The sequence below is a fragment of the Athene cunicularia genome (genome assembly GCF_003259725.1).
Source record: "Athene cunicularia isolate RWA chromosome 15 unlocalized genomic scaffold, athCun1 chr15_part1, whole genome shotgun sequence".
Classification (NCBI taxonomy): domain Eukaryota; kingdom Metazoa; phylum Chordata; class Aves; order Strigiformes; family Strigidae; genus Athene; species Athene cunicularia.
The window spans coordinates 10,246,545-10,258,774 of NW_020799121.1; the positions used below are offsets into that span (position 1 = coordinate 10,246,545).

The window sequence follows — 12,230 nt, forward strand, 5'->3', positions numbered from 1 at the left end:
TAAATCACAATTTTTTTTTTTTATGTTAAGTACTGTGTTAGATATTTTGCTTACCTCCTTACATGAGATAAGATTTATGCCAAAAATACAGAACTTAAGAGCTTACTTTTCTTTGTCAGAATGTTCATTTCACTCGGGTATTTTAATTATTTCTTCACAATATGGACATGTTTGTCACTGAGAAGTCTAGAGAGATCCCACATCAGATATTTACTCTCAGTGATGTTTCTTTTGTATTTGGGACCATGGTGATTACTATGTGAGCTGCTGCTTTTGAGTTTCTTACCAAATTGTTTTGGAGATGGATTAGTTTGCATTTTCAAAATACTTTTCATACATTACCTGAGCAGTGGGATGGTGGAGGCTCAGTTCTGCCATGAGCTGTATGAAGCCTGTCCCATATGTGTATTACAGTCACGTGTGCTGTACTGTGTGAAGTGGTAGTGGTGCCAGGTAAGTCAGGGATATATAGTGGTTAAAAGTGAAAAACCTTCCTGCTGTAGAATGTTGGGGCAGTTCAACGGCCAGTTTTAATGAACTTGGGTTTGAATTGATGGGATTGGTTTGGGGGGTTTTGTTTGTTTTTAAAGAAAAGAAAAACGATTGAGCCTAAACAAGGAACAGTGTAAACTCAAGTCATCAGTTAGGCTTTAAGAACATCATTTTTGTTTAGTACAGGCCTTGATCTAGGCCTTTGTGTCATTAGTAGCCTTTATGAATTGACTGCATTTAAGAGATTTACCTGTTCTCATTGATGAAAATTCATGCTACTTTCATACCTTAATTCAGGTTTTCTGGAAAGACAGTAGCAGAGCTTAAGTACATATATCAAGTACATTAAGTATTAGTTAGGCATTTTTGATCATGCACAAGTTGCTCTATTCAAAATAGCACCCCTTGGGCACAGTTTTGCACATGCTTCATTTTGAAGTGCCATGTGAATAATTCCATAAACATCAGTGTAAACCTGTAAGTACACTTTTGGTTCAGCACAGGGAGAAACTGATGACCTCTAATGGTGTGTCTCACTTTTTCTGCATTTCACTGCTAACAAATCCATGTATCTGAAGTCTTAATTCAAATTAACATAACAATTCCAGTTTTGTAACATAAGTCAGTCAAAAACTAATATAATTCCCCATCCAAACTGTAGTCATCTGTCTGTGCTTTAGTAACAATTTGGCCTGCTTTAAAATTCCTAAATGCTAAAACCTTTATTGACCAACATTATCCCTCTTTGAATAACAGGTTTATGGGGACAAAGATGCGGATGGATTCTATCGTGGAGAAACCTGTACAAGAATTGGCCTTATCCCATGTAATATGGTTTCTGAGATCCAAGCAGATGATGAAGAGATGATGGATCAGCTTCTAAAACAAGGCTTTCTTCCTTTGAACACACCAGTTGAGAAAATTGGTAAGGGAAAATATATATGCTCCACTTCTCCTAACTTTTGGGTGCTATTAACTTGGCTGGATCCGCTTTGCCTTTTGTTTTTACTATATGCAGACGCATCTAAACTTTACAGCAGTTTACTACACCATGGGATACATTCTGTGTCAGTATTTGGATGACTTTACTCAATATTTAATATTGGTCACATCTTTTGCTTCAAATGAGGACGTGTATCTTCACTACACCACTCATACTTTCCCTTCTTATGTAAAAAAAAAAACAAAACAAAACAACGGGGTTTGTCACCTGAAAGATTTCTAGACACAGAACATGATCCCTGTGCTTTGGAGTGTGCTGTGCTGAGGTGCTTTGTGATATGCTCACTGCTGCAAAGCATAAAAAAATCACTCGTTGTTATTTTTACTCTTCTACATTTTCCTACTTTACCAATAATTTAAAGGGATGGTGGCAAAGGGTTATGTGTAATCGTATTTGGGATAGCACTACATATGATGAGATTTTTATGGATATTATATTAACAAACCCTTTAAAAAGCAAAGTTTGTCCGAACAATTCTGTGTTATGAACCACTCGTGTTACATCACTGGTTCAGTGTTGTACACAGATACACAACACAAGTAACTTAGATTTCTTTCTGAAAATCTCATGCAACTATCTCAATATGTTTTAAAATTTTCAACGTGATTCAGAGAGTATAAAGGGCTGGAATTGGTTCAGTCCTGTTTAAAAGTGAACTGTAAAAGTGGTTGCTAAAAAAACCAAATCTTCTACAATTGTTTTCTTAGATTGAATAAAACCTTATCGTTTCCAAAATTTTATTAGTAAATGTGAGACAAATTATTTTTTGTTCTTCTTTTAAGATATTGAGATATTTTTAAATTCTCCATTGTCCATGAAAGGGAAAGATTAATTAAGTTCTTAAATGCTTAATTGAGTTCTTAATTCAAATCTGTGTGTTTATTTACTTATGCCACATAAATGCAACGAATCCTCCCACCCACATGCACTTGTAAACCCCCCCGCCCATCTGCTCCTCTAGGTATAGTGCATACACCTACGTGTACGGACAGACACCTGGGACAGGCACACGGTGGGACCTACAGATGTGCCTGAGTAGGTTGGCTGCCCACAGCATTATTCTGCACAAGGAGTTGTCTTAGCACGGGACTGCGTCAGCTGAAGTAGAATGAGATACCTGACCTACTCTAGGTACATCTGTAAACACAACTGGGGGCCTGAAGGGATTAAGAAGTGTCTAAATGTATTTGTGCTTCTAGCAGTGAGGTCACATGTGGGTACAGAAAACATCTTTGTGAACAGCTACCGTTGAAACTTACTGCTTCAAGTCCTGCTCAGCGCTCTCAGTTCGTACCAAAGTCAGCCAGCTGTGGATACAGAACACTTGTGAAAATGAAACCACTAATCTACATTAACTCCCCACAATTTGAATACTTTGGCTGTCTCGCAGTCATATTTTGCAAATATAATTGGATTTTTTTGTTGTGCTCAACTGGCAGTGTCTCCTGAAATAGCTGAGAAATCAGAAAGCCTTTATCTTGGAAAGAGAGAGAGGCAATTTGCGACAGAAACGTTGCCCTGCCTTACCTGTTGAAGCAATTCTTTTTATCCTGGGATGTTTCTGAGCAAGCTGTTAGCAACCTACCCCTAGCAGTTCACCTTTAAATATTTTAGCACTTTAAAAGCATCATGTATTTTCTCTTTAATATGGATTTAAATTGTTAGCCATTTAAAAAACAAAAAAACAACAAACGCTCTTACTAAAGGATTTGGAAAGAATAGTTAGTTTGGCTTAATTTTAAATTCTGAATAGCAGAGATCCACGTGCTCAGACCCTCGCTGTCACAGAGGCTGCCCACGTGGATTTTTAGCGGAAACAGGCTCTAATTGCCAGTCTGTCTCGTATTGTAACTCATAATTTTAATGTCATATCAGACACTTTACATGCTGTGTTCATATGACTATATTTTTCTTAATCCTTTGCCCACATTAAATCCTTAAAAACAGAACTTTGAAAAGCTTCATATCTTTTCTTCTTTTATTTGTATGCATTCCTTTCCTGAAGTCAACTGTGACCGTTTCAAAGAGAGCACACGCTCTGTACACCGCAGATCCAGAAAGTCTAAAAGAGGTCTGTGCTAAGAACCAATAATTTGATTCAAGCTGTAAATTAGCTGAAATGATTTGAGCTGTCTAGATTTATTTTTTTTAATTTTTTTTATGCCTTTGAACTTTGGAAACCAGAAGTTGGAAAATATTGTCACATAGCCCTTACATACAGGGTCCTTTCTGGATTCTTCCCTTGGTCGTAGAGGGGCCCTTGGCCCTGAGCAGTGTCTTGCCCCAGAGAAGTACTTCAGAGCAGAAAGTGCGACTCTGAGACAGTTGTTTCGGTGTCAGTCTGTCCAGGCTTTGGGGAATCAGGGGGATCAGGTCCCACGTCTGTTACAGCCCGTGTCTTCCTTTTGGATCTCTCCTTGTGTTCTGTGCAATTCCCTTGCACTGGTAGCTGGGAAAATAATGCCAAACCACCCACCCCCTGCGAGCGGGAGCGACGTCCTGGGAGTGAGCACTCCCGTGCCGGCCGGTGGGCGACATCACAGCTGGGAGGGAGCAGGTGCCACACTCCGTGTCTGCTCCTGCGTTAGCCGGACCCTTAGTGTTCCCCCTCCTTAGGGACAGCTGTAGGTGCCTCTCAGCCCCAGGTTTCCTTTGTCACACTGCCTAACGCCATCAGACCTGCCCTCAATGCCTGTCCGTAAGTAGCACTAACAAGCATGTTTCTCTTGCTACAGCAGTCATCCGCAAGAACCATGCTGCTAGCATTCAAATTTAGAATGAAGCCCCTTTCGGACTTCTCTGTAAATGTTTAATATCAGTCAGTAAGCATTTCGTGTGGTTCCTGGAAACTACATATTTTACTCCTTTCCTTCTGTTCCCCACAAAGGAAAGTTGTAAAATTAAACGGTGCTTTGGAAGGTGGTTTTGTAGTTAAGTCTTGAAAATATTGCAAGCTGCTTGCAAAATGGGTGGCCACTTTTGTCTTGGGACAGCTGAGAGTGTCCGTTTCTCTTTCCAGTTTCCCAGCAGAAAGTTGAAGAGTAATCCCAGGCACAAAATTCCTTGTGATTAGGAGGAGGGAAGGGAACAGACAGTAAATGTGGAAGCTTGAATAAAATGAAACAAACATGAATTTTGACTGTTTGCCTTTGTATACCCTGGTAACATCTGACTCTTACAATCAAGAAAGGCTGAAAATTTCAGAACATTAGTTTTGCAGACAATGTTGTTCAGAGGATTCAGTGGCTTAGAATAAAGAAACTGTTAAAAAATTATTTATGAAAAGTACGTGCTGTTTTAAAACCTTTATCTGTGTTAATAGGTTTGATAATCCGTGCCCTTTTATCACTGTGCTAGAGAAATACCAACATTGTTACTGCGCTGTTGTGAAAATGATGTGGGGAAAAGTTGCACCTTGTTTTTCTTTTCAAAATAACTTTGATAGCTTTCCTTCCCTTCCTCTCCTTGTGACTGGAACAGAAAGAAACAGGCGGAGTGGCAGACAGCATTCTGTGTCTACGAGAAGGATGGTGGCGCTGTACGATTACGATCCAAGAGAAAGTTCTCCTAACGTTGATGTGGAGGTAGCGACAGAACCATTTCCTGTGTTTATTGTTTATGGAGCTGTAACACAGTTGGTATTGAGAAGCACTGTCACACATTTACAGCGGATGTGCCAAAAAAGTTCAGAACTTCAAACAGTTTCCAGGCAGATGTATATAACAAGCTTATGACTTCTGTACAAGTAGACTGATGGTTCTTGTTCTAACAAAATCAAGGAATATCCTTTGAATCTCCTTTGTAGGATTTATTTAATATGGCTGAATGCATTATATAGTCAGCTATGGATATATACTGTGCAATATATGTATATACATATGCATGCAAGAAGAGTCCATAAGGAAAAAAGCATGGAGCTATAAATAGTAGGGAATTATTATTTTCTAATTAATTTATTTTGTATGTTTCCACACAAGAACATGATTATTTTTGAGACGTGTCCTAGCTCATGTTGACAAGCTGGTAGTGACACATGCTTTCCAATTTCTGTAACCTACAATTCCTCCAAAAAGCAGCTCTCCACCGTAACCCAAACAGAATATAGTACAGCACTCATAATATATTGTATTTTTCCCTTAACTGATGCGTCTGAGCTTTCATGAGTATTTGTCTTGGTTTTAATCTTCTTTTTATAACAATGTAAGGATGTCAACAACTGAGCACTAGCTAGATTGTCATTTAAAAAACAGCAACCATTAGCTGGATCTTCATTATGGATTTATCTTCCAGTCTCCCCTCTCTCCGTATTTGTTACCAGCAGCAATAGCATCACTTTTTACATTGTCTTTGGTGTTACCTGGTAAGTTCCTCAGTCAGGAGGTGATGCAGTTTTCATTATATACACATTGTGGGAAGAATGTCTGGTACACACAAAGCTCTCAAAAAATACTGCAGACCTAGGAGCTTCCTCAGCTATTTTTTTTTTCCTTTTAATTGGCAAACTGTAGAACTATTTGGAATTTTTTTAAATAACAAAGTGAATTTTGAAATATGTGGCGCTTGGTGCTTTAAAATGCAGCCAGAGTTGTCTTGTATTTCTCACTGAACCAAACCTGGTTCTAAATTATGGAGTTTTAAAGTAGTTCAGGCAACAAATCAAGTGAATTTTACTGAGATGTTGCAAATATTTTATTTGTTCTCTTTCCCATGGCCACAGGAAATTAAAAATAAGTTTAAAAACCATAATTAAATTCCAATTAAACCACAGGCACTTTAAAAAGAGCCCTGTATGGTATTTGCAAATGGGAGCCTGGAGATGCCTGTTAGGAAGCCCGTTATTGACCAGAATCCAGCGTAGCTTCAGCGCAGCAGCTCTGTGGTGCAGAAAAGCCGTCTCGGCTGTTCTTGTAGCCGTTAGTCCTGGCACTCAGCTCAGTGCAGAGCCTGGACCTGCGCCCTGTCCCACCCCTGCGCCTTGTTCCCCCTCACAGGAGACTGACTGCAAGGGACCGTTGAGGCTGTGTAGTTCAAAGCTTCAGAGTTTGCTCAGGGTGTTCAAGGCTTCGCACAGGTGAGGTCTGAGTATCTCAAAGGTCTGGTTTCACTCAGCTTGTTTGTCGCAGGGATCCTGTAGGTGCCACGAACCCAGTGGTAGAGGTCCCAGGTTCAGGAAGCTAAGGAAAAAAAAAAAAAATTTAAAAAAAAGGTTTTGCTTTCAAAGTTCAATTCGTTTCACCAACTGTATCTTAACATAAAGAGAGGGGAAAACATTAATGGATTAAAAAATATGAATGGATTAATAAAGAAAACGTTAACCTTTGCCTAACAAAACATGTGCTGTCACGTGTTCCCTTTCCCGCAGGCTGAGCTGACGTTCTGCACAGGGGATATCATCACTGTCTTTGGCGAGATCGATGAAGATGGGTTTTACTATGTAAGTTGGCTTGTTCGGTCCCTGCCACACACGGGTCGAGCCGTCGGCGCCAGCGTGAGCGCTTTGCTGAGAGCCGGGGGGGTTTCAGATCCCCATTCCCGCGTTGTGGGAAGAGCTGGGATCCCAACCTACCACCAACCCCCAGGGCAAGCCTGGCAGCACCCTCAGAGGGAGGGGACCTGCTGCTGCAGGGACTGGGGTGGGGCCCTGGGGGATCGCATGGTCCCCGAGGTCATGCTGCCCCTTCAGCCCTTGTTTTTAGGGTGTTTGTGCAGCTCAGAGCTGCCTCTGGCATTTTATAAGGAGTATCTGGCTCATTTAGTTTGCTGGAAAGTGCCTTTGGATCATACACCTGCAAAGGTGTGAATGGCTTCCAGTGGGTAGAAAACTTTTAAAAAGCCTAGCTCCAGCTTGTCCCTATGATAAAGTTATTAGATTAAAATAACAGTAGTCCTTTAAGCACTAGTTACCTGATTGTCATTCCTATAAGAGGAAGAGTTTAACGGTGGGAGACCCCGTGCCAGCGCTGCCTGCCCAGCTGCACTCCCCCTTACCCGAGCTGTGCGCTGGCCTTTGCCGTCTCCGCGGCGCGTTGGCCACAGACACGGGCCCAGCTGCCCCAGGCCCATTGTAGAAGCCCCAAGGAGTACTTCGATGGCCTCGGAGTGCCTGCAGGCTGTGGGAACTCGGGTCGTGCTGCTCCAGAGCAGGACCAGGGGGGTGCATTTGCTCTCCATGACACACAGCCCCCGCTCTGAGCTTCAGAAGTGTGTGAGGACCCAAGTGACCCGAGATGGGTATTTCCTCTGCCTCGGTGGCTTTGAAATGCTCAGAAGTATTTGCTGACCTTCTCGGGAACCTACATTCTCTGTAATTCAGTCACTGACACTCTCATGCCCTTGCAGGGTGAACTTAACGGACAGAAGGGGCTGGTTCCTTCCAACTTTCTTGAAGAAGTGCCTGACGATGTTGAAGTCTATCTGTCTGATGCACCCTCGCGATACGTTCACGATACACCGATGCGTACAAAAGCAAAAAGGGTAAGCAACCAAATAAGAAAAACTTGACTTTTTATTTTCCATTCCATTTTGTCTCATATATAATTTAGACATTACTTTTTAACATTTTAAATCCATTTGCCCATTTAAAATTAACTTTCAGATCTATAAAACAAAACATAAAGAAAGATGACCTGACTTAGCCTCCGGCTAGCTCGTTACATTTGTAAACGAAGAAACTAAATTTACCATTTGATTGCAGTCATTCCAGTATCTTCAATTATAATTCGAGTTTAAGCAGCTTTTCCCTGGTGAAAGTAGTTACCTCCTAATGCTTCTAAACTACTCTTAGTACATGCAATATCTAGATGAAAGCGAAAGTTCTTGTGGACGAAAGGCTGGTACAAGCGCTCCTCTAAATACAAGTTGTAAACGCAGCTGATTGATCTTTTACTCCTTATGACTTCCTGTTCCAACTGGCATGAGTTAACTGCCCAGAGACTTCCCTTTTGTGAAAGACTAATCATGTTTAGAGTATCTCATTTTTGGTTTTGTTTCATCACTGCAATACTTTTATATATTATATATTTTATATATATTTTTATTTCTTTGCTCATCTGCTTGGAAACAGAAGAAGAGTGTTCATTTCACACCTTAATAAGGCAATGTAGCCTTCACGTAAGTGAGCAACTGAAGATACCAATAGAGATTTCAATTAAAGCTACCTGGCTATCTAATGCAAGTCTTGAAACTTAATTGTGGGGGAAAAAAAAAAAAAAAAGAAATATGTCTCCAAAATCCTTGGCCACAGAAGAAAAGGCTGTATGTTATCACTGTATTTAGTGAAGTCAATTTAGGTTTTTTAGGAGACAAATCCTTTAAAAAGGAATCCTTAGAAAGACATCAATTAGACCTCACTTTATGAAGGTCAATGTTTGGAACATATTTCTTCATGAGCTAAATGTTTCTGTTTACGTAGAAAGGAGAGTTGGATGTCTAACTACCCTACAAACAAAGCTGCATATTGCATTGTTAGCCAACCTGGGACATAACAATTCCAAGCTCCTGTATCAAGAGAAAAGCACAACACCCCCAACCCTTAAAGAGCAAACAAATGAAACGTAAGCTGATACGTACTGTAGTTTACGAGGGTATAGTTGGTTTTGAAACTCATTACACTCAAATACAGCTACTTAATTGTCTGCCTTAAAATGTGTTTTCCACAATCGATTATACCCCAGTCTGCCTAAGACCAAGTATTCAACAATTCTGAAAAAATTCCTTCATATGGTACAATTTACTCAGATTTTCCTAGAAAGTGCACATTTGAAATACTAGCAACTTGTTTGGTTTACCAATGCAATAAAAGTCTCAGTATGAGCCATGCAGCTCATGAATGAATGCATTAGACTAAATATATGGTATCTTCAGGTGTACGTTGGGGTGCTTTACCAAGTTGGTTTTTTTTGTTGTTTTTTTTTTTTCATTAGAATTAGACCTTGATTTAAAATCAAAGTAGGCTTGAAGCCCCTTTGCTTAACTCACTGTTGCACAAGCCAGTAAATCGCTAATGTTTTAACTTGAACTACAAGGTAACGGGGTCCCTGAGGCATGGATTCTACTACAAAAATATCATCTTAATTGATAGGAGAACATTTTGTCAGCCAGGCACAGTAGTTAGGATAGGCTGAGTAGTAGTTTTAGCATTTTCATTCAAGTGCTTTTGACGATTAAAAAAAAAAAAAATAGCTGTTTAAAATATTTAGGAATGCTGTCATCTATCGTACAAGTATTCACCTTCATTCAGCAACCTCATAGCTGCAGCATACACATCAAGCAGTCAGGGTCTTTAAGCTTTCTTTGATTGCAATTAAGGTTCATTTTAGCTTTTTCTTTTTTTTTTTTTTTTTTTAAGCCAGTGTGCCATCTTCTCAAATATGTACATAAAGTTTGCTAGCCAATTTTAAATAAAAGGCATTTAAATGACATTTAAAAATAAGTGATCATGTAGCATTTTAAATCATATCTTCTGAAAAGTTTGAGTTGTATAGATTGCTAATCTGTAGTAATTAACACATTTATTTTTCTTAAATCTATAGCTACAAGTATCTCTCCTCATTTTTGTACTATCAGAGTACTGAAATGCAAAACCAAAACCAGTTTTGTGGCTTTTGTGGCCAGAACTATGGCAAAAAGTGTATCCAACTCTTTCTTTAAAAAAGTATAACCAAAACAGGGCCCTACTGGAGCATTTCCTGTTCTCTATACTTTTTCCTCAAAATTTGTGTATTTTCTGTAAGCCCATACAGTATTTTAAGCCACAAGAAAGAAAGGAATCAGCCCTTTTGTTTAAGTGGGTAATGGGACAAGTGATGTTACCAACTTTCTTGATGATAATAGCATTTAAGCTTTCAAACATTCAATAAATTATAACAATGTACCTAATAGGTTCCTCCTGAGAATACAGGTACATCACGGAGAGCACCATCCCCCACAGTTCATCTCCATTCTGGGTCACCTCCGTCACCTATGGGGTCTGGTAGTCCCGGGAGAGGCAGGGATATGTCCTCGAAAAAGAAAAAGGGGCTGCTTTCCAAAGGCAAGAAACTGCTGAAAAAGCTTGGTGCAGTGAAATGATTCATGTACTCCTGGACAACTTGTAAAGCTTCCAGTCTGTGTATTTTATTTTTTTTTTTTAAACGTCAAAACTAGGGCTTTCATGACTATGCAGTGCAACTTTACCAAACCTTTACATTTTTAACTCTGACATCAATAGAATCATGTGAATTGCTTTAATCAAAACAGCAAGAAAAAAAAAAAAGAAGTGGATGTGTTATTGCATTTTTTTCTTAAAAAAAAAAGTAATTGTGGGATTAAGACCAGAAGAACATGGTTTTATTTGAAGTCAACTCAACACCTGCAACTCCACTGGATAAATCTCAGCCTTTAATCTCCTCTAACCATGAGTGGGGGGAAGAAAACTCTATTCCTTGATTCCTGGTTCAGAGAGATCACCCCACTGTATCTAACCTTTATCATACACAAAAATGGTCTTGAAACTCCTAGTTTATCAGCCTTGATGTTTTGCCTTATTAATGCACAATGATTTGTACTGTCTAATAAATATACAGCGTATACTTTGTATGTACTGTGTATTCAACTGTCTTCATCTTCCCTAAAACATGGTAATTTAAGATCAAGTACTATGTTACTGACTCCATTCAATGTCTGATGTAACTCCTGGGAGTTTGAAAGTGCTGTGCAAAATGCTTTCTTTTTGGTTTTTGCTTCTTTTGTTGTTTGGTTGTTTTTTTTCCAACCCAAACCCCTTGTATCGATTTCTTTTGTCAACATTTTCACTAAACTGAAATCAGATACAGTGCAAGTTATTCAGAGACTCACCCAGTTTCAACACTACAACCTCCAGTTTTGGAATTCCTGGTTCACTGTTTGAAATTACCAAGGGAAAAAAAAAAAAAAAAACAAAAACAAACCACAAAACCCAAACAAACCAACAGAAATACTCCACAATAAAGCCCTTTACTCTCCAACCTCTTTTCCTGGGGAGGTACAGTCCTAAAAGGCATTTTCATATTGATGTCAGATTCAAGATAAAGTGCATGTCTAAAGTAAGAAGTGAAAAACTGCATTAGACACAAGCTGTAGCCAGTAAAAAGGCTGCAACAGGTGATAATCAAGTATTAATTGCAATATTGGCATATCAAGAAAAACAATCGTACACATTGATGGCAGTCATTGGCTGTTACTATTTTGTAATTCTTGTCCATTTGTAAATTGTTTTTACTGTTTATACATACTTTTCAGACTGCCTTTCTTTTTGTAATTTATGGAAGGTTTATAAATGAATGATCAAAGCTTCCCCATTGTGTCTTCAGATAATAATGTAAATTACTGTAAGATACTGTGTGCTAGATTATAACACTTAATTAAAGAAAATAACTGGCCTAAATTTGTGGTAAAGTACTGTGTGGGTGTGTGCATGTGTACAACTGTTGTGTATTATATTTTATATAAATAAATAATTTGATATTTTGTAGAGTGCAGTATGTTTCATGACCCTACTGTATCAGCTCTCAAAGCCTGTGCCAGTCGTGCCCTTCGGGAGGCTCAGACAGGAGCGGGGAGGGCCCAGCCCCGAGAGCCACCGCCCCTGCCCCAGGTACCTGTGGGGACACCGTGCCCCGGCGAGGCCCCGTCCTGCCCTCCTGCAGCCCCTCGGGAAGCAGCAGCACTAAGCTCCTTTTCTGTTGACCTCAAGTGACACAAACTGGAACAGAATGAA

General features: G+C 39.6%; 1 protein-coding gene across 20 annotated transcripts in view; it reads left to right on the plus strand.

The window, feature by feature from the left end:
• Positions 1 to 11,439, plus strand: part of RIMBP2 (RIMS binding protein 2) — a 114,254-nt gene extending 102,815 nt beyond the window's left edge. For 6 of the 20 annotated variants that reach the window (XM_026859599.1, XM_026859598.1, XM_026859594.1 and 3 more), the window contains 5 exons: positions 1,249 to 1,417; positions 4,976 to 5,079; positions 6,858 to 6,929; positions 7,835 to 7,969; positions 8,559 to 9,659. In XM_026859599.1, the coding sequence (XP_026715400.1) occupies positions 1,249 to 1,417; positions 4,976 to 5,079; positions 6,858 to 6,929; positions 7,835 to 7,969; positions 8,559 to 8,585 (507 nt within the window). In that variant the 3' untranslated portion in view covers positions 8,586 to 9,659. Of the gene's footprint in view, positions 1 to 1,248; positions 1,418 to 3,500; positions 3,567 to 4,975; positions 5,080 to 6,857; positions 6,930 to 7,834; positions 7,970 to 8,558; positions 9,660 to 10,375 lie in introns of those variants that run through there. The other 14 variants (XM_026859597.1, XM_026859586.1, XM_026859589.1 and 11 more) reach the window with 8 other exon arrangements.
• The last annotated feature ends 791 nt before the right edge of the window (positions 11,440 to 12,230 follow it).